This window comes from Xenopus tropicalis, chromosome 6, assembly GCF_000004195.4.
Source record: "Xenopus tropicalis strain Nigerian chromosome 6, UCB_Xtro_10.0, whole genome shotgun sequence".
Taxonomy (NCBI): Eukaryota; Metazoa; Chordata; class Amphibia; order Anura; family Pipidae; genus Xenopus; species Xenopus tropicalis.
In genome coordinates, this window is record NC_030682.2 from 151336859 (window position 1) to 151359409 (window position 22551).

The 22551-nt window shown below is 53.4% G+C and overlaps 1 protein-coding gene across 1 annotated transcript in view; it reads left to right on the forward strand.

The window, feature by feature from the left end:
• The window catches only part of rbck1 (RanBP-type and C3HC4-type zinc finger containing 1), a 29009-nt gene extending 8151 nt beyond the window's left edge, over positions 1–20858 (forward strand). The window contains exons 2-14 of the mRNA XM_031903717.1: positions 2461–2635; positions 3485–3616; positions 3852–3993; positions 4816–4906; positions 5561–5819; positions 6105–6214; positions 7412–7585; positions 17025–17185; positions 17356–17467; positions 17893–18072; positions 18191–18289; positions 18887–19030; positions 20154–20858. Of these exons, the coding sequence (XP_031759577.1) occupies positions 2461–2635; positions 3485–3616; positions 3852–3993; positions 4816–4906; positions 5561–5819; positions 6105–6214; positions 7412–7585; positions 17025–17185; positions 17356–17467; positions 17893–18072; positions 18191–18289; positions 18887–19030; positions 20154–20234 (1860 nt within the window). The 3' untranslated portion in view covers positions 20235–20858. The remainder of the gene's footprint in view (positions 1–2460; positions 2636–3484; positions 3617–3851; positions 3994–4815; positions 4907–5560; positions 5820–6104; positions 6215–7411; positions 7586–17024; positions 17186–17355; positions 17468–17892; positions 18073–18190; positions 18290–18886; positions 19031–20153) is intronic.
• Positions 20859–22551: the final 1693 nt, after the last annotated feature.

Here is a 22551-nt window from a genome sequence, read left to right on the forward strand (position 1 = left end):
TACCCCTGGCACTGCCCCCCTAGTACTGCCCATGTACCCCTGTACCCGTGACACTGCCCCCTAGTTCTGCCCGTATACCTCTGTACCCCTGGCACTGCCCCCCTAGTACTGCCCATATGCCCCTGGCACTGCCCCCTAGTACTGCCCATATGCCCCTGGCATTGTACCCTGTACTCCTGGCACTGTAGAGGGGGTGGGTAAGGAGAGGGGGTGCAGTAAGGAGAGGGGGTGCAGTAAGGAGAGGGGGTGCAGTAAGGGGAGTGTGGTAAGGAGAGGGGGTGCAGTAAGGAGAGGGGGTGCAGTAAGGGGAGTGTGGGTAAGGAGAGGGGGTGCAGTAAGGGGAATGTGGGTAAGGAGAGGGGGTGCAGTAAGGGGAGTGTGGGTAAGGAGAGGGGGTGCAGTAAGGGGAATGTGGGTAAGGAGAGGGGGTGCAGTAACGGGAGTGTGGGTAAGGAGAGGGGGTGCAGTAAGGGGAGTGTGGGTAAGGAGAGGGGGTGCAGTAAGGGGAATGTGGGTAAGGAGAGGGGGTGCAGTAAGGGGAGTGTGGGTAAGGAGAGGGGGTGCAGTAAGGGGACGGTGGGTAAGGAGAGGGGGTGCAGTAAGGGGACGGTGGGTAAGGAGAGGGGGTGCAGTAAGGAGAGGGGGTGCAGTAAGGGGACGGTGGGTAAGGAGAGGGGGTGCAGTAAGGGGACGGTGGGTAAGGAGAGGGGGTGCAGTAAGGAGAGGGGGTGCTGTAAGGAGAGGGGGTGCAGTAAGGAGAGGGGGTGCAGTAAGGGGACGGTGGGTAAGGAGAGGGGGTGCAGTAAGGGGACGGTGGGTAAGGAGAGGGGTGCAGTAAGGAGAGGGGGTGCAGTAAGGGGACGGTGGGTAAGGAGAGGGGTGCAGTAAGGGGACGGTGGGTAAGGAGAGGGGGTGCAGTAAGGAGAGGGGGTGCAGTAAGGAGAGGGGGTGCAGTAAGGAGAGGGGGTGCAGTAAGGAGAGGGGGTGCAGTAAGGGGACGGTGGGTAAGGAGAGGGGGTGCAGTAAGGAGAGGGGGTGCAGTAAGGAGAGGGGGTGCAGTAAGGAGAGGGGGTGCAGTAAGGGGACGGTGGGTAAGGAGAGGGGGTGCAGTAAGGGGAGGGGGTGCAGTAAGGGGACGGTGGGTAAGGAGAGGGGGTGCAGTAAGGGGACGGTGGGTAAGGAGAGGGGGTGCAGTAAGGAGAGGGGGTGCAGTAAGGAGAGGGGGTGCAGTAAGGAGAGGGGGTGCAGTAAGGAGAGGGGGTGAAGTAAGGGGACGGTGGGTAAGGAGAGGGGGTGCAGTAAGGGGACGGTGGGTAAGGAGAGGGGGTGCAGTAAGGAGAGGGGGTGCAGTAAGGAGAGGGGGTGCAGTAAGGAGAGGGGGTGCAGTAAGGGGACGGTGGGTAAGGAGAGGGGGTGCAGTAAGGAGAGGGGGTGCAGTAAGGAGAGGGGGTGCAGTAAGGAGAGGGGGTGCAGTAAGGGGACGGTGGGTAAGGAGAGGGGGTGCAGTAAGGGGACGGTGGGTAAGGAGAGGGGGTGCAGTAAGGAGAGGGGGTGCAGTAAGGAGAGGGGGTGCAGTAAGGGGACGGTGGGTAAGGAGAGGGGGTGCAGTAAGGGGACGGTGGGTAAGGAGAGGGGGTGCAGTAAGGGGGCGGTTTTTAAGGAGAGGGGGTGCAGTAAGGGGACGGTGGGTAAGGAGAGGGGGTGCAGTAAGGGGACGGTGGGTAAGGAGAGGGGGTGCAGTAAGGAGAGGGGGTGCAGTAAGGGGACGGTGGGTAAGGAGAGGGGGTGCAGTAAGGAGAGGGGGTGCAGTAAGGAGAGGGGGTGCAGTAAGGAGAGGGGGTGCAGTAAGGAGAGGGGGTGCAGTAAGGGGACGGTGGGTAAGGAGAGGGGGTGCAGTAAGGAGAGGGGGTGCAGTAAGGAGAGGGGGTGCAGTAAGGGGACGGTGGGTAAGGAGAGGGGGTGCAGTAAGGGGACAGTGGGTAAGGAGAGGGGGTGCAGTAAGGGGACGGTGGGTAAGGAGAGGGGTGCAGTAAGGGGACGGTGGGTAAGGAGAGGGGGTGCAGTAAGGAGAGGGGGTGCAGTAAGGAGAGGGGGTGCAGTAAGGAGAGGGGGTGCAGTAAGGGACGGTGGGTAAGGAGAGGGGGTGCAGTAAGGGGACGGTGGGTAAGGAGAGGGGGTGCAGTAAGGAGAGGGGGTGCAGTAAGGAGAGGGGGTGCAGTAAGGAGAGGGGGTGCAGTAAGGAGAGGGGGTGCAGTAAGGGGACGGTGGGTAAGGAGAGGGGGTGCAGTAAGGGGACGGTGGGTAAGGAGAGGGGGTGCAGTAAGGGGACGGTGGGTAAGGAGAGGGGGTGCAGTAAGGGGACGGTGGGTAAGGAGAGGGGGTGCAGTAAGGGGACGGTGGGTAAGGAGAGGGGGTGCAGTAAGGAGAGGGGGTGCAGTAACGAGACTGTTTATGTTTCAGACTGTGACAGACTTTAAGCTGAGAGACATCTCCTACGAGCAGAAGAGCGCTAAGTGCCACGAGTTGCAGGTTCCGGGGCTCCCGGGCAGCTCCCTAGAGTTCTCCTTTGATGAAGAACGAGAAGGCCAGAAATGGTGGACTGTGCTGAGCAGCTCTCTCCGAGAAGCAAGGAAAGGTGGGTGGGGCTTATATACTATTGGCCCAAGGGGCGTGTCCCCCCGCATGTATCTCCCAGCCTGTGAGTCTGACCCTGCTCTGCCCAGCCCAGCGACAGCCTGTAGCCCCTTAGCCCACTGCCCATTGGCTTATTTTTGCCCCCCCCCCCCCCCGTCCCTGGCACCTTTCACTTCCTTTATTATTAATTGTCTGTGCCTTCATGGTAATGTCACCCCTCCGCTTCCCCCTTTTAGTTTCACCCAGTGCCCCCCTTTATCAGTACTAAGTGTAATCATCCTGCCCCTTGGGCCCCTTGTACCCCTCAGGATGCCCGCTTGTGTGTGTTACTTACCCTTTAAATGTTTCCAGGATGTCTGCACTTTAAGGGGTTAATCACCATTGAGGTAACTATTAGTATGATGCAGAGAGACAGTTTGCAATTGGTCGTCATTATTAAATTATTTTAGTGTTTGTTTAGCAGCTCTCCAGTTTCCAGATTCTGGTTGCTAGGGTCCGAACTACCTTAGCAACCAGGGAGTAGTTTGGATGAGAGACAGGAATATGAAGAGGGGAGGGGCTGAATATAAAAACGAGTTATAAAAAGTAACAATAAAACTGGAGCCTCACAGAGCAATAGGTTTCTGGCTGCCGGGGTCAGCGACCCCCATTTATAAGCTACAGGGAGATGGAAGAAGAATAATGAAGACCAATTAAAAAGTTAATTAGAATTGGCAGTTCTGTAACATACTAATAGTTAAAGGTGAACCGCCCCTTTAAATATGGGACCTGCCCCATTTCCCCAGAGGGGGTTCTACTGAGCTCCGTTGAACCCCACAAACTCCTCCCTTCCTGCTTATTGTCCCCACAGATGTGCCCAATCACGGCAACGGAGGGGCCAAACCTCCTGTACTCGATAGGCCAGCGATGCCGCCGAACAAGAATTCCTACAGGAGCCTCTCAGCGGAGGCACCGGAGATGCCCATAGACTTATGCACAAAGGGTAAGTGGCAATTAGGGTGTAAGGTGGGGCTTGATAGGGCAAGATGCCCCGCCCCCTTCTGCCTCATTGGCCAAAGTCACCTTGCTGTGTCCCCCATTCCATTTGCTGAGCTGTGTGTGTGCCTGGCTTCTGATTGGCTGCAGTTACTATAAGCGTTGGCAGGCTAGGCCACACCCCCAGTGCCCCCCAATTACCCCTATGCCTTTACTGATTGCATTTCTTTCCCCTTTTGCAGAAGAATTAGGCCTCCGCCTCAGCAGAGCCATAGAGTGTGGGGACCAGGAACTGGCGGCCCAGTTTGCCGCGGCGCTGGCAAAGCAGAAGGTTTCCCTCCAGATCCAGTTAAAGCCGTCCTGCTACCCGAAAACGGAAATCTGGTGAGTTCGGTGTGAGAATGGGGGCGGGGCTTGTAGTGATGTAATGCACCCAGCACTTCCTGTGCTCTGATTGGAACATTCCCCTGCCCCACTGGGCTGCCCGGTTCTACTGTGACAACATGGCTGCTCCCATTGGCTGCATTTGAGTGATAAAATAGAGGGATCAGGATTGGCTCCAAGCCCTGAAGGGAGAGATGGGATATAGGGGAGGGACTTAAAGGGAAACTACACCCCCAGAATGAATCCGTAACCAACAGACAGTTTATATTATGTTAAGTGGCCTATTAAAGAATCTCCCCAAACTGGAATATATATATCAGTAAATATTGCCCTTTTACACCCTTTCCCTTGAGCCGCCATTTAGTGATGGGCTGTGTGCTCCCTCAGAGATCAGCTGACAGGAAGTGATGCAGCTCTAACTGTAACAGGAAGTAGTGTGGGAGCCAGAGGCAGAACTCTGCCCATTCATTGGCTGATGGGGCCTAGCATGTATGTGTGCCTCGGCTTGTTTGTGTGCACTGTGACTCCTATGATCCCAGGGGGCGGGGCTTAGTACATAAAATGGCAGTTTCCTATTTAGGATTACCCAATGGAACATACTACTAATAAAGTATATTTATATGAAAATGGACCTACATTGTTTGGGGATATAGTTTCCCTTTAATAGAAAAATAAAGAATAAAAAGTAATAATAAATGAAATTGGCGCCTCACAGAGAAATAGTTTGGTGACTGCCGGGGTCAGTGACCCCAATTAGATCTCTGTTGCCACCAGGTATCTGTGTCTGTATGTGGAATACTTACATGCGTGTTGTTCCCACAGTATGAAGGTGGGGGTCGAGGACGCGTCGGATTCGGTGAACATCTCAACGTACGTTCAGCCCCAAACTACCATCTCCTTGCTCAAACAGCAGGTGTGTATCTGAGGGGTCCCACTCGTCATATTAATTGTTTGACTTTTTGTTCAGCAGCTCCCCACTTTGGAATTTCAGCAGCTATCTGGTTGCTAGGGTACAATTTACCTTAGAAACCAGGGAGGGGTTTGAGAGATTGATATAGGAATAGGGGAGGGGCTGAATAGAAAGATAAGGAATAAAAAGTAACAATAACTATAAAACTGGAGCCTCACAGAGCAATAGGGTTTGGCTGCCGGGGTCAGTGACCCCCATTTGAAAGCTGCAAAGAGGCAGAAGAAGAAGGGAAATATTTCAAAAACAATGGGAAGGGAGCAAGATAGCAGCTCCCAGTAGGTATCAGAATAGCACTCAATAGTAAGAAATCCAAGTCCGGCTTGGGACTCCTCCAGTTACATGGGAGTAGGAGAAACAATAGGTTAGCTGAAAGCAGTTCTAATGTGTAGCGCTGGCTGAAAGCTCAGACTCAGGCACAAGGCACTGAGATGGCGCCTACACACCAATATTACAGCTACAAATACATTTGTTGGTTGAAGAATAAAAGGTAAAATGGCAGAGGGAATTATTTGCTGTGTAACAGGGTCATTTAGGGATAAACAGCCCCATAAATATCATGGCAGTGTCCCTATAACATCACCATTCCGTCTCATCCAGATATTCCGGGAGCACCAGTTCCACCCGAGCATTCAGCGGTGGATCATTGGCCAATGTCTGTGCTCGGATGACAGGACAGTCGCTTCCTATGGAATAAAAAGAGACGGGGACACGGCCTTTCTCTACCTGTTAACCGCCAAGCAGGCCAAACTGGGCGCGCAGGATCCGTATCCGAGGGTTAACCCCGCGCAGCCTGGCGTCTCTGCAGCTGATAAACCAAGAGCCAATACCCTTCCGCACCGGCCAGCACCAAGGCCCAGTAAGTAGGCTTCTCTCGGATACCCTTGGGCCCTCTGTGCTGCCTGTGCTCTCAGGAGTTTACTTTAAAGGGGAAATAACTCCATGTCCTTTTTTATCATGTTAGTTGAGCAAAATAAACCAGGCACTCAATGGAAGCACTGAATGGAAAGTGAAAGTAATGTATTGCCCCGCCCCTCTATGCCTAGAGGTGGGGCCGGCAATATATGATTGACAGCTCTGAGTTTTTAATGCGGGTGTTTTAATTAAAACAATAATTTGGGTTTCATATGAATTCCCTTTGCAGGTGTCTCTCAGAGGGTGGAGCGGGCGGAACAAGCAAATATAGCGGAGGTGGCCAATAAATTGCACTTGGAAATGGAATCACTGAATCTGTCGGCAGCTCCTCCTACCCAGGTACCTTCATCCATACAGTCACATGGTTATGTGCAGCCAATAGTCTGCTTTGCACCATGGGACCAGGCGGGGCCTGCAGGCAGAACATTGCAGTCTGTAGTGCGCAGGGATTACATACGAGACTGTATGTGGAGACCGCAGGTACAGGTATCTGATCCCTTATCCAGAAAGCTCCCAATTACTGAAAGCCCGTCTCCCATTGACTCCATTTAATCAAATAATGAAGAATTTTAAAACTGATTTCCTTTTTCTCTGTAGTAATAAAACAGTACCTGTACTTGATCCCAACTAAGATATAATTACCCCTTATTGGGGGCAGAACAGCCCTATTGGGTTTATTTAATGGTTAAATGATTCCCTTTTCTCTGTAATAATAAAACAGTACCTGTACTTGATCCCAACTAAGATATAATTACCCCTTATTGGGGCAGAACAGCCCTATTGGGTTTATTTCATGGTTAAATGATTCCCTTTTCTCTGTAATAATAAAACAGTACCTGTACTTGATCCCAACTAAGATATAATTACCCCTTATTGGGGCAGAACAGCCCTATTGGGTTTATTTCATGGTTAAATGATTCCCTTTTTCTCTGTAATAATAAAACAGTACCTGTACTTGATCCCAACTAAGATATAATTACCCCTTATTGGGGCAGAACAGCCCTATTGGGTTTATTTAATGGTTAAATGATTCCCTTTTCTCTGTAATAATAAAACAGTACCTGTACTTGATCCCAACTAAGATATAATTACCCCTTATTGGGAGCAGAACAGGGTATGGAGATCCAAATTACGGAAAGACCCCTTATACGGAATACCCTTGGTCCCGAGCATTCTGGATAACGGGTCCCATACCTGTACTTTATTTATCATAATATACAAGTTTTAGTGAGTCATGTGACAGAAATTACATCACTAATCCCTGATTATAACTGATGACATCACTAAGCACTGTTTATAAGGATATAATTTACAGCTTGGTCCCATAGGAAAATGACCAAACTGTATAATATATATATATATATATATATATATATATATATATATATATATATATATATATATATATATATATATATATATATATATATATATATATATATATATAAAAATATCCCTGCTGCTGGGCTTGTCTCTCCATATTACTGTTTGTGTCTCTGCTATTAGTATAGTAATGAGCCTGTCCTGTTCCCATAGGCCGGCTGGGCTTGTTCTGACTGCACCTTCATCAATAAGCCGACCAGGCCGGGCTGTGAGATGTGCAGCGCCCCCCGGCCCACAGCCTACGTGGTCCCAGAGGAATATAAACCCGACGATAAGGAGCGGAAGCGACTGCAAATGGAGCAGGACAGTTTGCAGCAGTACAAAAAGGTACAAAATCATCACAAATGCCCAATTCAGCTACATTATATAATAGGCTGCTATTGGCTGACTGCTGCGGGGGGCACTGAGGGGGGAACTTATCTAGATGGCGGGGACACATCCATACTTATTGGGAGACTTGGTGCTTGTACAGGGGATACAGTTACTGCCTAGGGACAACCAAACTGGCCGATGGAGCTGCCATGCAGCACCGCAGAGATCAGCTGACAGGAAGTGATGCAGCTCTGTAACAGGAAGTAGTGTGGGAGCAAAAGGCAGAACTCTGCCCATTCATTGGCTGATGGGGCCTAGCATGTATGTGTGCCTTGGCGTTTTTGTGTGCACTGTGACTCCTATGATCCCAGGGGGCGGGGCTTAGTACCTAAAATGGCAGTTTCCTATTTAGGATTACCCAATGGCACATACTGCTAATAAAGTATATTTATATGAAAATGGTTTATTTAGATGAAGCAGGGTTTTACATGGGAGCTGTTTATGTGTTTGGGGGGTGTAGTCAAACGATGGATTTTTGGGCCAATAACAGTATCGAATGGCTTTTATTGTTACATAAGGGGTGCTGCCGTACCTTTAAGTAGTTCCCATGATGCTTTGGTGCGTAGTGGCTGTGTGTCCCATTCGGTGGTGTTTTCCCTGCAGCGGCGCCCCCCAGTGGAACCTTCTTGACGTTCTGATGGTCAGTCAATAGGCGCGTGTCTCCGACCGTTTCTCACCCAAATCTTCTCTTCTTTCTTTTTTTTTGTGTTTAAATCTCACCAGGGAAAAGGAAGGAGAGAAGCTGAGTTCTCTTGCAACTCGGGTCAGAACGCCAACTCCCTGGAGGATTTCACTATCCTGTCCACAGAGTCGTGCTAGCGGCCCGCGCCCCCCCCCCCTCGCCAGAACCCCGTCGTCAGCTGCTCCTCGACCGCGGCCAGTTGCTAGAATGAGGTGCCGACGTTACGCCTCCTGCGGTGGGTGTGGCCTCCTGCGGTGGGTGTGGCCTCCTGCGGTGGGTGTGGCCTGTGCCTCACCATGTGGCTTGTATTGCCACAAGTGCCGTCACATGGGCCTCATTAACCCCATACTCTCCTGGGGACGATGCCAGAGCGCCGCATCCGTTGGACAAGCTGGATGTATAGACTTTATCTTTCGGAGCCGACACGTGACTATTGTAATGCTCTGATTGGCTACCAGCTCTGGCCTAGGAAATGTTCTCATGTTTTGATTGGCCTCAGGCCTGTTTTAGGCCGGAACGAAGTGTTGAGGTTTGTTTTATATTAGGGTCACATGTGGCAGCAACAGCCAATCCCCTGCTTGCAGTTCTACTATACTCGGACAAGCAAACCCCCCCAAACCAGGGGACATTAGCGGTTCCATTTGTTTCAAACTATTTATTTTTTTACTCTCCCCTCCGGGGTTGTTTGGAGAAGCATTTCCCATGAGTCCTGACTGAGCGAGCCCAGTAAGGTTGGTCAGTGGGTCAGTGCTGGTACTTAGTGCGGGTGGGTACCCCAAGTGGCAGGTTCGTTTGGAGACTTTTATTTAACTGGATGCTTCTGTTTGAATCGATAAGGGGGTGCAGCCCACCCCAAAGCTGTGATAAAAAGTACCAGTCCTGCTCTGTAGGGGGCACACTCTTGATACTGGTTGGGTTACTGGGTTGTCATAGGGAGCAACTGTATAAATCTGCCCCCAGAGTAGCAATTCTGTTGAACCTCTGTGTCTGTCATGTGACAGTTAGGGGTGGCAAATCCAGGTCTGGACTGGGAGTCAAAATAGGTCCTGGTATTCCCAGTACCCAGAGGCACAAACAGCCCCCCCAGCCCAATAAATAGTGACTGTCTGTGGCACCTTATAGCCCCCCCGGCATTCCCAGTACCCAGAGGCACAAACAGCCCCCCAGCCCAATAAATAGTGACTGTCTGTGGCACCTTACAGCCCCCCTGGCATTCCCAGTACCCAGAGGCACAAACAGCCCCCCCCCAGCCCAATAAATAGTGACTGTCTGTGGCACCTTACAGCCCCCCTGGCATTCCCAGTACCCAGAGGCACAAACAGCCCCCCAGCCCAATAAATAGTGACTGTCTGTGGCACCTTACAGCCCCCCCGGCATTCCCAGTACCCAGAGGCACAAACAGCCCCCCCAGCCCAATAAATAGTGACTGTCTGTGGCACCTTATAGCCCCCCCGGCATTCCCAGTACCTAGAGGCACAAACAGCCCCCCCAGCCCAATAAATAGTGACTGTCTGTGGCACCTTACAGCCCCCCTGGCATTCCCAGTACCTAGAGGCACAAACAGCCCCCCCAGCCCAATAAATAGTGACTGTCTGTGGCACCTTACAGCCCCCCTGGCATTCCCAGTACCCAGAGGCACAAACAGCCCCCCCAGCCCAATAAATAGTGACTGTCTGTGGCACCTTACAGCCCCCCTGGCATTCCCAGTACCCAGAGGCACAAACAGCCCCCCCAGCCCAATAAATAGTGACTGTCTGTGGCACCTTACAGCCCCCCCGGCATTCCCAGTACCTAGAGGCACAAACAGCCCCCCCCCAGCCCAATAAATAGTGACTGTCTGTGGCACCTTACAGCCCCCCCCGGCATTCCCAGTACCCAGAGGCACAAACAGCCCCCCCAGCCCAATAAATAGTGACTGTCTGTGGCACCTTACAGCCCCCCCGGCATTCCCAGTACCCAGAGGCACAAACAGCCCCCCCAGCCCAATAAATAGTGACTGTCTGTGGCACCTTACAGCCCCCCCTGGCATTCCCAGTACCCAGAGGCACAAACAGCCCCCCCCCAGCCCAATAAATAGTGACTGTCTGTGGCACCTTACAGCCCCCCTGGCATTCCCAGTACCCAGAGGCACAAACAGCCCCCCCAGCCCAATAAATAGTGACTGTGGCACCTTACAGCAGCCCCACAGATTTCCAGTCCGGGCCTGGGGGGGGGGATCCGCTAAACATAGACACATGTATCTATGGACTGGAGTTGCTCCCTGACTGGCTAATAAATAGCCATTGGGCTGCAGTCCTGCTCTTTGCCAGGGGAGGTGCTGTAACAAATAAGGAATATTATACAGTTGTTCAGAGAAAGGGGGCAATGCTGTTGGCCAATCAGGGTCAGTTTTGGGTGTGAATAGTTCCCATTTAGCTGGGGCAGCAGTTATAGAGGTGGGGGTGTGAAGGAGAAGTTCCTGTTGGAGTCTGAGCCCCCCCTGCTGTACAAAGAGCTTTTATTTTATTTCTCCATTAAAATATTTAAATATGCCTTTGCCTTCCCAGCATTCCCCGCTATCCCCCCCCCCCCCCCCCCGCAGGCAACAGTGGTGCAATCATGGTGCATAGAACCCCCCCACAATATAAAGAATACACGGCCCAGTATCTAGCTAGGCCCCCCCCCCCCCCCACAATATAAAGAATACACGGCCCAGTATCTAGCTAGCCCCCCCCACCATATAAAGAATACACGGCCCAGTATCTAGCTAGGCCCCCCCCCGACCATATAAAGAATACACGGCCCAGTATCTAGCTAGGCCCCCCCCCGACCATATAAAGAATACATGGCCCAGTATCTAGCTAGGCCCCCCCACCATATAAAGAATACACGGCCCAGTATCTAGCTAGCCCCCCCCTCCACCATATAAAGAATACACGGCCCAGTATCTAGCTAGGCCCCCCCCACCATATAAAGAATACACGGCCCAGTATCTAGCTAGGCCCCCCCCCTCCACCATATAAAGAATACATGGCCCAGTATCTAGCTAGGCCCCCCCCCTCGCCATATAAAGAATACACGGCCCAGTATCTAGCTAGCCCCCCCCCCCACCATATAAAGAATACATGGCCCAGTATCTAGCTAGGCCCCCCCCCCCCGCCATATAAAGAATACATGGCCCAGTATCTAGCTAGGCCCCCCCCCCACCATATAAAGAATACATGGCCCAGTATCTAGCTAGGCCCCCCCCTCGCCATATAAAGAATACACAGCCCAGTTTCTAGCTAGCCCCCCCCCACCATATAAAGAATACACGGCCCAGTATCTAGCTAGCCCCCCCCTGCCATATAAAGAATACATGGCCCAGTATCTAGCTAGCCCCCCCCCTGCCATATAAAGAATACATGGCCCAGTATCTAGCTAGCCCCCCCCTGCCATATAAAGAATACACGGCCCAGTTTCTAGCTAGGCCCCCCCCCTCGCCATATAAAGAATACATGGCCCAGTATCTAGCTAGGCCCCCCCCCCACCATATAAAGAATACATGGCCCAGTATCTAGCTAGGCCCCCCCCCACCATATAAAGAATACATGGCCCAGTATCTAGCTAGCCCCCCCCCTGCCATATAAAGAATACATGGCCCAGTATCTAGCTAGGCCCCCCCCCACCATATAAAGAATACATGGCCCAGTATCTAGCTAGGCCCCCCCCACCATATAAAGAATACATGGCCCAGTATCTAGCTAGCCCCCCCCCTGCCATATAAAGAATACATGGCCCAGTATCTAGCTAGGCCCCCCCCTCGCCATATAAAGAATACACGGCCCAGTATCTAGCTAGGCCCCCCCCCACCATATAAAGAATACATGGCCCAGTATCTAGCTAGCCCCCCCCCCCTCACCATATAAAGAATACATGGCCCAGTATCTAGCTAGGCCCCCCCACCATATAAAGAATACACAGCCCAGTATCTAGCTAGGCCCCCCCCCCCCCCCCACCATATAAAGAATACATGGCCCAGTATCTAGCTAGGCCCCCCCCTGCCATATAAAGAATACATGGCCCAGTATCTAGCTAGGCCCCCCCCCTGCCATATAAAGAATACACGGCCCAGTATCTAGCTAGGCCCCCCCCCTCGCCATATAAAGAATACACGGCCCAGTATCTAGCTAGCTCCCCCCCTGCCATATAAAGAATACATGGCCCAGTATCTAGCTAGGCCCCCCCCCCACCATATAAAGAATACACGGCCCAGTATCTAGCTAGGCCCCCCCCCTCACCATATAAAGAATACACGGCCCAGTATCTAGCTAGCCCCCCCCCCCACCATATAAAGAATACACGGCCCAGTATCTAGCTAGGCCCCCCCCCTCACCATATAAAGAATACACGGCCCAGTATCTAGCTAGGCCCCCCCCCTCACCATATAAAGAATACACGGCCCAGTATCTAGCTAGGCCCCCCCCCTCACCATATAAAGAATACATGGCCCAGTATCTAGCTAGGCCCCCCCACCATATAAAGAATACACAGCCCAGTATCTAGCTAGCCCCCCCCCCCCCCACCAAATAAAGAATACATGGCCCAGTATCTAGCTAGGCCCCCCCCCCCACCATATAAAGAATACATGGCCCAGTATCTAGCTAGCCCCCCCCCCCCTGCCATATAAAGAATACATGGCCCAGTATCTAGCTAGGCCCCCCCCCTGCCATATAAAGAATACACGGCCCAGTTTCTAGCTAGCCCCCCCCCCTGCCATATAAAGAATACACGGCCCAGTATCTAGCTAGCTCCCCCCCTGCCATATAAAGAATACATGGCCCAGTATCTAGCTAGCCCCCCCCCTCGCCATATAAAGAATACACGGCCCAGTTTCTAGCTAGGCCCCCCCCCCTCGCCATATAAAGAATACATGGCCCAGTATCTAGCTAGGCCCCCCCCCCCCACCATATAAAGAATACACGGCCCAGTATCTAGCTAGGCCCCCCCACCATATAAAGAATACATGGCCCAGTATCTAGCTAGGCCCCCCCCCTGCCATATAAAGAATACACGGCCCCAGTATCTAGCTAGGCCCCCCCACCATATAAAGAATACATGGCCCAGTATCTAGCTAGGCCCCCCCCCTGCCATATAAAGAATACACGGCCCAGTATCTAGCTAGGCCCCCCACCATATAAAGAATACACGGCCCAGTATCTAGCTAGGCCCCCCCCCACCATATAAAGAATACACGGCCCAGTATCTAGCTAGGCCCCCCCACCATATAAAGAATACACGGCCCAGTATCTAGCTAGTACCCCCCAGCACATAGTCGGCCCCCCCATCAATGGTAACGGGGGCTTCATGCACTTTATGGGCCGTTACAGGTCGCTGACAGGTGGTACCATGTGCCGGTGTCGCTGGGCTGATCCGATACCTCGGTGCCTTTCTGATTAACCGTTACTGAAGGTTTATGTCTCCCACGTCTGTCGCTGCTCCCAACAAATAAACACTTTCATTTAACTCTTACAGCCTGCAGTTCTGTTACTGACCCAGAGCCACTTGTACCGGAGCCATTGGGCAGCCTGCTCCCCCGGGTGATGGGGCATTACTGTAAGGGCAGTCAGGGTATGGGGTTCCCTACCCAGAGAGGGGGAATGAGTGATACATTGGGGGTGGGGAGGAAAGGGGATCTCACCATCAGCATAGGAAGGGGTTCCTTACTGTAAGGGCAGTCAGGTTATGGGGTTCCCTACCCAGAGAGGGGGAATGAGTGATACATTGGGGGTGGGGAGGAAAGGGGATCTCACCATCAGCATAGGAAGGGGTTCCTTACTGTAAGGGCAGTCAGGTTATGGGGTTCCCTACCCAGAGAGGGGGAATGAGTGATTCATTGGGGGTGGGGAGGAAAGGGGATCTTACCATCAGCATAGGAAGGGGTTCCTTACTGTAAGGGCAGTCAGGTTATGGGGTTCCCTACCCAGAGAGGGGGAATGAGTGATACATTGGGGGTGGGGAGGAAAGGGGATCTCACCATCAGCATAGGAAGGGGTTCCTTACTGTAAGGGCAGTCAGGTTATGGGATTCCCTACCCAGAGAGGGGGAATGAGTGATACATTGGGGGTGGGGAGGAAAGGAGATCTCACCATCAGCATAGGAAGGGGTTCCTTACTGTAAGGGCAGTCAGGTTATGGGATTCCCTACCAAGAGAGGGGGAATGGGTGATACATTGGGGGTGGGGAGGAAAGGGGATCTCACCATCAGCATAGGAAGGGGTTCCTTACTGTAAGGGCAGTCAGGTTATGGGGTTCCCTACCAAGAGAGGGGGAATGAGTGATTCATTGGGGGTGGGGAGGAAAGGAGATCTCACCATCAGCATAGGAAGGGGCTCGTTACTGCAGCTGATATGTAGAGGTGCAGATAATGCAGAGCAGCTGGGGGGGCTCAGAGGGGAGACGCGGGCAGAGCGGCTGGGGGGGCTCAGAGGGGAGACGCGGGCAGAGCGGCTGGGGGGCTCAGAGGGGAGACGCGGGCAGAGCGGCTGGGGGGCTCAGAGGGGAGACGCGGGCAGAGCGGCTGGGGGGCTCAGAGGGGAGACGCGGGCAGAGCGGCTGGGGGGGCTCAGAGGGGAGACGCGGGCAGAGCGGCTGGGGGGGCTCAGAGGGGAGACGCGGGCAGAGCGGCTGGGGGGGCTCAGAGGGGAGACGCGGGCAGAGCGGCTGGGGGGGCTCAGAGGGGAGACGCGGGCAGAGCAGCTGGGGGGGCTCAGAGGGGAGACACGGGCAGAGCGGCTGGGGGGCTCAGAGGGGAGACGCGGGCAGAGCAGCTGGGGGGGCTCAGAGGGGAGACGCGGGCAGAGCAGCTGGGGGGGCTCAGAGGGGAGACGCGGGCAGAGCGGCTGGGGGGGCTCAGAGGGGAGACGCGGGCAGAGCAGCTGGGGGGCTCAGAGGGGAGACGCGGGCAGAGCGGCTGGGGGGCTCAGAGGGGAGACGCGGGCAGAGCAGCTGGGGGGGCTCAGAGGGGAGACGCGGGCAGAGCAGCTGGGGGGGCTCAGAGGGGAGACGCGGGCAGAGCGGCTGGGGGGGCTCAGAGGGGAGACGCGGGCAGAGCAGCTGGGGGGCTCAGAGGGGAGACGCGGGCAGAGCAGCTGGGGGGCTCAGAGGGGAGACGCGGGCAGAGCGGCTGGGGGGGCTCAGAGGGGAGACGCGGGCAGAGCAGCTGGGGGGCTCAGAGGGGAGACGCGGGCAGAGCGGCTGGGGGGCTCAGAGGGGAGACGCGGGCAGAGCAGCTGGGGGGGCTCAGAGGGGAGACGCGGGCAGAGCAGCTGGGGGGGCTCAGAGGGGAGACGCGGGCAGAGCAGCTGGGGGGGCTCAGAGGGGAGACGCGGGCAGAGCGGCTGGGGGGCTCAGAGGGGAGACGCGGGCAGAGCAGCTGGGGGGGCTCAGAGGGGAGACGCGGGCAGAGCGGCTGGGGGGCTCAGAGGGGAGACGCGGGCAGAGCAGCTGGGGGGGCTCAGAGGGGAGACGCGGGCAGAGCGGCTGGGGGGCTCAGAGGGGAGACGCGGGCAGAGCAGCTGGGGGGGCTCAGAGGGGAGACTCGGGCAGAGCGGCTGGGGGGCTCAGAGGGGAGACGCGGGCAGAGCGGCTGGGGGGGCTCAGAGGGGAGACGCGGGCAGAGCGGCTGGGGGGCTCAGAGGGGAGACGCGGGCAGAGCGGCTGGGGGGGCTCAGAGGGGAGACGCGGGCAGAGCGGCTGGGGGGCTCAGAGGGGAGACGCGGGCAGAGCGGCTGGGGGGCTCAGAGGGGAGACGCGGGCAGAGCAGCTGGGGGGCTCAGAGGGGAGACGCGGGCAGAGCGGCTGGGGGGGCTCAGAGGGGAGACGCGGGCAGAGCGGCTGGGGGGCTCAGAGGGGAGACGCGGGCAGAGCGGCTGGGGGGGCTCAGAGGGGAGACGCGGGCAGAGCAGCTGGGGGGCTCAGAGGGGAGACGCGGGCAGAGCGGCTGGGGGGCTCAGAGGGGAGACGCGCCTGTAGGTGAGCGAGGCGCCACAGAATCTCTTCGCCCGTCACTTCCTGTGGGTTTGGGCAGGAACAGCCGAGATGATAAATATCTATAATAACTGCAGTGTCTGGAAAGTGCCCCTGTATTGGCCCTAAATAGGGGTATGTGGGGGGGTCATAACCAATCCTGATGGGGGGGCTGATATACCGAGGGAATAACGGGGGAGGGTAAATACCCTTTAATATCACAGCCCCAATATCTCAGTTGCCCCTGGAGCATTTCTCTCATTTCTACACGAGTAATTTGGGTGGGTGCTTTCCTGGAAGCTGCCCGGGGTGGGGGGGCGGGGGGGGCGGGGTGGGGGGGACATACACAGCAGATCTGGGTCATGGGGTGGTTTCTGGGTTTCCTTGCACAGCACATGGGTTCATTCACCTCAACTCTGACATTGTCCAACCACATTTATCTACTGCCCCCGACCCAGATATGGCTCCCGGGGGGGGGGGGGGGGGGGTTGGGTCGATATGAGACGTTTATTGGCCTGTGATTCTGAGTGAGGAGACAAGAACCCTGGTAAGGTATTTGCCCCCCAGCCCTACTGTCTGCCCCTGACTCCCTATCTGCATGGCCTACACTTCCCATGATGCCTACACTTCCCATGTTGCCTACACTTCCCATGATGCCTACACTTCCCATGATGCCTACACTTCCCATGATGCCTTCTCACACACCACCTGACATTCTGTTTTTCAGGCCTTGGAGGAGGAGAGATCTCAGAACTTCCAGCACCTTCTGCAGCTGGACAACGAGGTTCTGATCCCAAACCAGGAGCCCATTGATTGTCTCATTTGCTTCTCAGAGGTCCCAGTAGGGGGCGGTGTTCTGCTGAGAGAGTGTCTGCACAGCTTCTGCAGGTAAAGCCCCTCCCCTGACTGTTCGGTTGCCCATAAAGGGGCGGGGCATTAAGGTTCTGTGCCCATACATGTGGTTGGCAAAGTGGCACTCTCGGGTGGATGGGAATGAAGGGGTTAAGGGCCTGGCACAGTCGCCCCCGGGGGCTAATATGGTGCATCTGCTTTGCCAGGGAATGTCTGCGCCAACTGGTGAACTGCTGCGAGGAACCCGAGGTGTCGTGTCCCTTCCGAGATGAGACCTACGCGTGTAACAGCAAACTGCAGCAGCGAGAGATCCGCGCCGTGAGTGCTACACTTCCAGGGGTACCCGGGGCACAATCAGCACCCCAAATCCCCCCTAACTGGCCTTCAGACTGGGCCCCCTTAGCCCATAACAAGGTTACAGATATATAGAAACATTGGGGTAACAGTCACCCTGCTATAGTTCCAGGGGTACCCAGGGCACAAATAAGCACTCACCCCAAATCCCCCCTAACTGGCCTTCAGGCTGGGCCCCCTTAGCCCATAACAAGGTTACAGATATATAGAAACATTGGGGTAACAGTCACCCCGCTATAGTTCCAGGGGTACCCAGGGCACAAATAAGCACTCACCCCAAATCCCGCCCTAACTGGCCTTCAGGCTGGGCCCCCTTAGCCCATAACAAGGTTACAGATATATAGAAACATTGGGGTAACACAAATGCCCCCCTCTCTCCCGGCTGACAGTTAGTGGCGCAGGAGGAGTACAGTCGGTTCCTGGAGAGGGGGCTGGTGGTTGCCGAGAGCAGAAGCCATGACAGTTACCATTGCCGCACAGCCGACTGCCGGGGTTGGTGCGTTTATGAAGACTCCGTCAATGAGTTCACCTGCCCCATTTGCCACGCCCAGAACTGCCTCACCTGCAAGGTAAATATTCCCCAAACCCCCCGCCCAGTAGGGGGCAGCACCAGTTACTATAGATTAGTACCGAGGCGCCATTTATACTGTTACAGCCAGTAACGCGCATTGCTCCGCCCACCCACAGGCCATACACGACGGGATGAATTGCCGCGAGTACCAAGACGATTTGCGGATCCGAGCGCAGAACGACGCAGCCGCCAGGCAGACCAATGACATGCTCAAGGTAGCTCCTCCCCCTATTATAGCAGCACTTGGTCTTTCTTAAAGGGGCAGTTCACCTTTACGTTAGTACGTTATAGAACGGCCAATTCTAAGCAAGTTTTCAATTGGTCTTCATTATTTATTTGTCAGAGTTTCTTCTTCTGCCTCTTTGCAGCTTTCAAATGGGGGTCACTGACCCCGGCAGCCAAACCCTATTGCTCTGTGAGGCTCCAGTTTTACTGTTATTGTTACTTTTTATTCCTTATCTTTCTATTCAGCCCCTCCCCTATTCATATGCCAGTCTCTCATGTAAACCACTTGCTGGTTGCTAAGGTAATTTGCAACCTAGCAACCAGAGAGCTGCAAACTGCAGAGCTGCTGAACAAATAGTGAAATAACTAAAAAACCACAGATGATAAAAAAAGAAGACCAATTGCAAATTGTCCTCTGAATATCACTCTCTACAATATACTAACAGTTAACGCAAAGGTGACCAACCCCCTTTTAACTCCACCCGCCATAGGCTTCCTCAGGTCAGTTTCAGACCAAGTGGGAGGAGCCACGGGGGGTATTAGGCAAAGGCCCAGAGAACCAATGAGAATGTCGGTTTGTCCCGCAGACGCTGGTGCAGACCGGGGAGGCGATGTACTGCCCCGTGTGTCAGATCATTGTACAGAAGAAGGACGGATGTGATTGGATCCGCTGCACCATGTGTCAGACTGAGATCTGCTGGGTGACGAAGGGCCCGCGCTGGGGGCCACAGGTACGTGACCTGCAGGGACTGGGGTAACAGTGGCCCTAATGCCCCTACACTGCTCCTGTGGGAGGAATGTGACTGCTGTGGGTGTGGGACTAACTGATTGGTTCCTTTAATGAACCTATCACAGGCTGGCTTCACTTTATACTAAACTCCGCCCCTTGTTTCTTTCCAACAATCATGAAAGGAGTGGGCGTGATCTAATCAGATTAACGATCTTTAAACACCCCCGACATCTGGGCAGGGCGGATACAATAAGGGCAAATACGGACAAGGAAAGGTCAATTCTGCCATGTTTTAAGCAACCAGATCTATTACCCCCAGTGATTGCTTCAGTGCTCCACTTCTTCACTTGCTCCTCCCAGTGACTGTACCTTTTAACTGGCCCCGCCCAGTGACTGTACCTTTCAACTGGCTCCGCCCAGTGACTGTACCTTTCAACTGGCTCCGCCCAGTGAATGTACCTTTCCACTGGCTCCGCCCAGTGACTGTACCTTTCCACTGGCTCCGCCCAGTGACTGTACCTTTCAACTGGCTCCGCCCAGTGACTGTACCTTTCAACTGGCTCCGCCCAGTGACTGTACCTTTCAACTGGCTCCGCCCAGTGACTGTACCTTTCAACTGGCTCCGCCCAGTGACTGTACCTTTCCACTGGCTCCGCCCAGTGACTGTACCTTTCCACTGGCTCCGCCCAGTGACTGTACCATTCAACTGGCTCCGCCCAGTGACTGTACCTTTCAACTGGCTCCGCCCAGTGACTGTACCTTTCCACTGGCTCCGCCCAGTGACTGTACCTTTCAACTGGCTCCACCCAATGACTGGACCTTTTAACTGACTCCGCCCAGTGACTGTACCTTTCAACTGGCTCCGCCCAGTGACTGTACCTTTCCACTGGCTCCGCCCAGTGACTGTACCTTTCAACTGGCTCCACCCAATGACTGGACCTTTTAACTGGCTCCGCCCAGTGACTGTACCTTTCAACTGGCTCCGCCCAGTGACTGTACCTTTGCCAGACTAAATGAGAAGCGCCAGTGGGTTTATTTTCCCTTTTTCTCTTTTAGGATACCCACAGGGCAATCACTATGGCAACTTCCTTTAACCCTTTGCTGTTGTTGTTTGTGCCCCACAGGGCCCCGGAGACACGTCGGGAGGCTGCCAGTGCAACATCAATGGGAAGAAATGTGACCCCCGGTGTCAGAACTGTCACTGAGTACAAAGGGGAGGGGCTTCCTATTTGCCCTTACGGCTGGACTGTTTCTATGGCAACCACCGTGTCTGGGGTGGGAGGGGATCATTGCGGCCCACCAGCAGACTCTGAGAATTCCCCCATCTCCCACCTCAGTGTGCACTGAATTCATGCCCCATGGTATTTATTCTGCCCCCAGAAGGGGCAATAACAGGGTACAGGGGCATTCACAATAGGCCCTGGCATTTCAAGCCCACTGTGGCCCAATAGACAGTGACCGTGGCGCCGTAGCTCCGGGCTCGGCTGCAGCCCCTACGGTTCAACCCCCTCCTCATCCTCGGCTGTTGGCCCAAACCCACCGCATTGGGGTATGAAAGGGGGCATTAAGCATTATTTGCCCTATCCTAAACTCATTAATCTCTGGTTTTTGTTTGCATTTGAATTTCCTTTTGGTTTGACTTCCCCTTGAATTTCCCTGTTACGTATATAACAACCTCGGGGATTGGTTAGTGAAGCGCTGCCTTTACTTCCTGTCCGTCGCTCACGGTCCCTTTCCTGCGACACTAAAGTGATTTCTGCCTGATTTTTGTCTCCTTTGGAAATCGAATCTATAACAATAATAATAATAATGCTTTATATTTGCAAGAATTGGGCAAAATCGTTATTTACGGGTCACCCGGGGGGGCGGAGTTAGTGAGATCGAATTCCGTAAATTTGCAAAGATGTGATCCCCTTGGGTTTTAGGCGCCACCTAGTGAAGCAAATTGGTAACTGCCGGCCTGGAGCAGGAGGTTGGGGATTTGGGGGGGAGGGGCTTGGGGGGTGAAAGGGCAAACTGGCACTGGTATCAGGGCATTGACTAGCAGGCAGTGCTGCACTGATAGCGGGGGAATTTCTTGTGAGCAGGCAACACAAGGCTTATAGCAGGGGAATCACTTCGATTGGTCTGACTATTACCGTATATACTCGAGTATAAGCCCAGGTACCTAATTTTACCTGGAAAAACCTATTGACTTGAGTATAAGCCTAGGGTGGGAAATGCAACCGCTTCTCAGTTTCAATAATCAAAATAAATTCCAATAAAATTAGGATCTATCAATCTTACTGAACAAATAGGTGCTCTCGCCACACAAAGAGTTAATAGCAGGCCAGTTTGAGCTTTTCCCTCCCCCTATTACACACACAGACACCGGAGCTGAAGCAGGGAGCGTGTGATGTCACGCCGGGGGGGGGCAGGGCAAGGAAACAGGAAGGAGCAGCACACAGAAGAGCACACAGGGAGTCAGGTAGCAGAGGTACTCGAGTATAAGCCGAGGGTTAATTTTTCAGCACATTTTGGGCTTATACTCGAGTATATACGGTATGTATTAAATGAGCTTTCTCTTCAAGTTTTCTAATTTCCTCTACTTTGGCGCCACCTAGTGACCCATTTGTATATTGCCTCATTAGTTCTCATTGCTGGTGATGCTTTATGGGTTAAGTTTAAAGTTGCAGAAAATGTGACATTCAGGTCTCTCTCCCCCCGATTGGCAGAAAGGTTTCTGGGTTTGTGCGGAGACATCTATGAAAGTTCTGTGTGCTTTATAGAACGGCTTTTCCGCGGCTGCGTTGGCGTCCATGGAATCTATGGTTTCTTCCCACAAGGAAAGCGGCCTATTGCACAGCTTATCCCTACAGGTACGAGCGCAACTGGATTATCTCTTATATGGTTTAACAGAGTTTCCATGACTAATATAAATAAAGTTGGTGACAGAGGGCAGCCTTGCCTAGTACCAATAAATATCTGGACTTTGGGGGCTTTAAGTTCACTTTAAGTAGGTTACAGAATGTCCTATTCCTAGCAACTTTACAACTGGTTATTATTATTTCTTTTCTATAGGTTTTGGACTATTTACATTTCTCTTCTATATCTTTCCAGCTTTCAAATGGGGGTCAGTGACCCCGGCAGCCAAACCCTATTGCTCTGTGAGGCTCCAGTTTTATTGTTATTGTTACTTTTTATTCCTTATCTTTCTATTCAGCCCCTCCCCTATTCATATTCCTCTCTCTCCTGTCAAACCACTGCCTGGTTACTAAGCTAAACAAGACCCTAGCAACCGGAGAGCTGCTGAACAAAAAGCTAAATACCTGAAAAGCCACAAAGAATAAAACATAAATACATTGTAGTTATTTTCCTTCCAGTTCAGTTGCCTCTCACCGTCCCTTGGTCAGAATCTCACATTCCCTTAGTTAATTTAGTTGCTCTTCTCTGTACTTTCACAATGCAGTTGTACTAATGGGAGACCAAAGGATGGCGCTGTAGGGTAATACTGTAAGCTCTCTGCCACTTGTAGCAAAATAT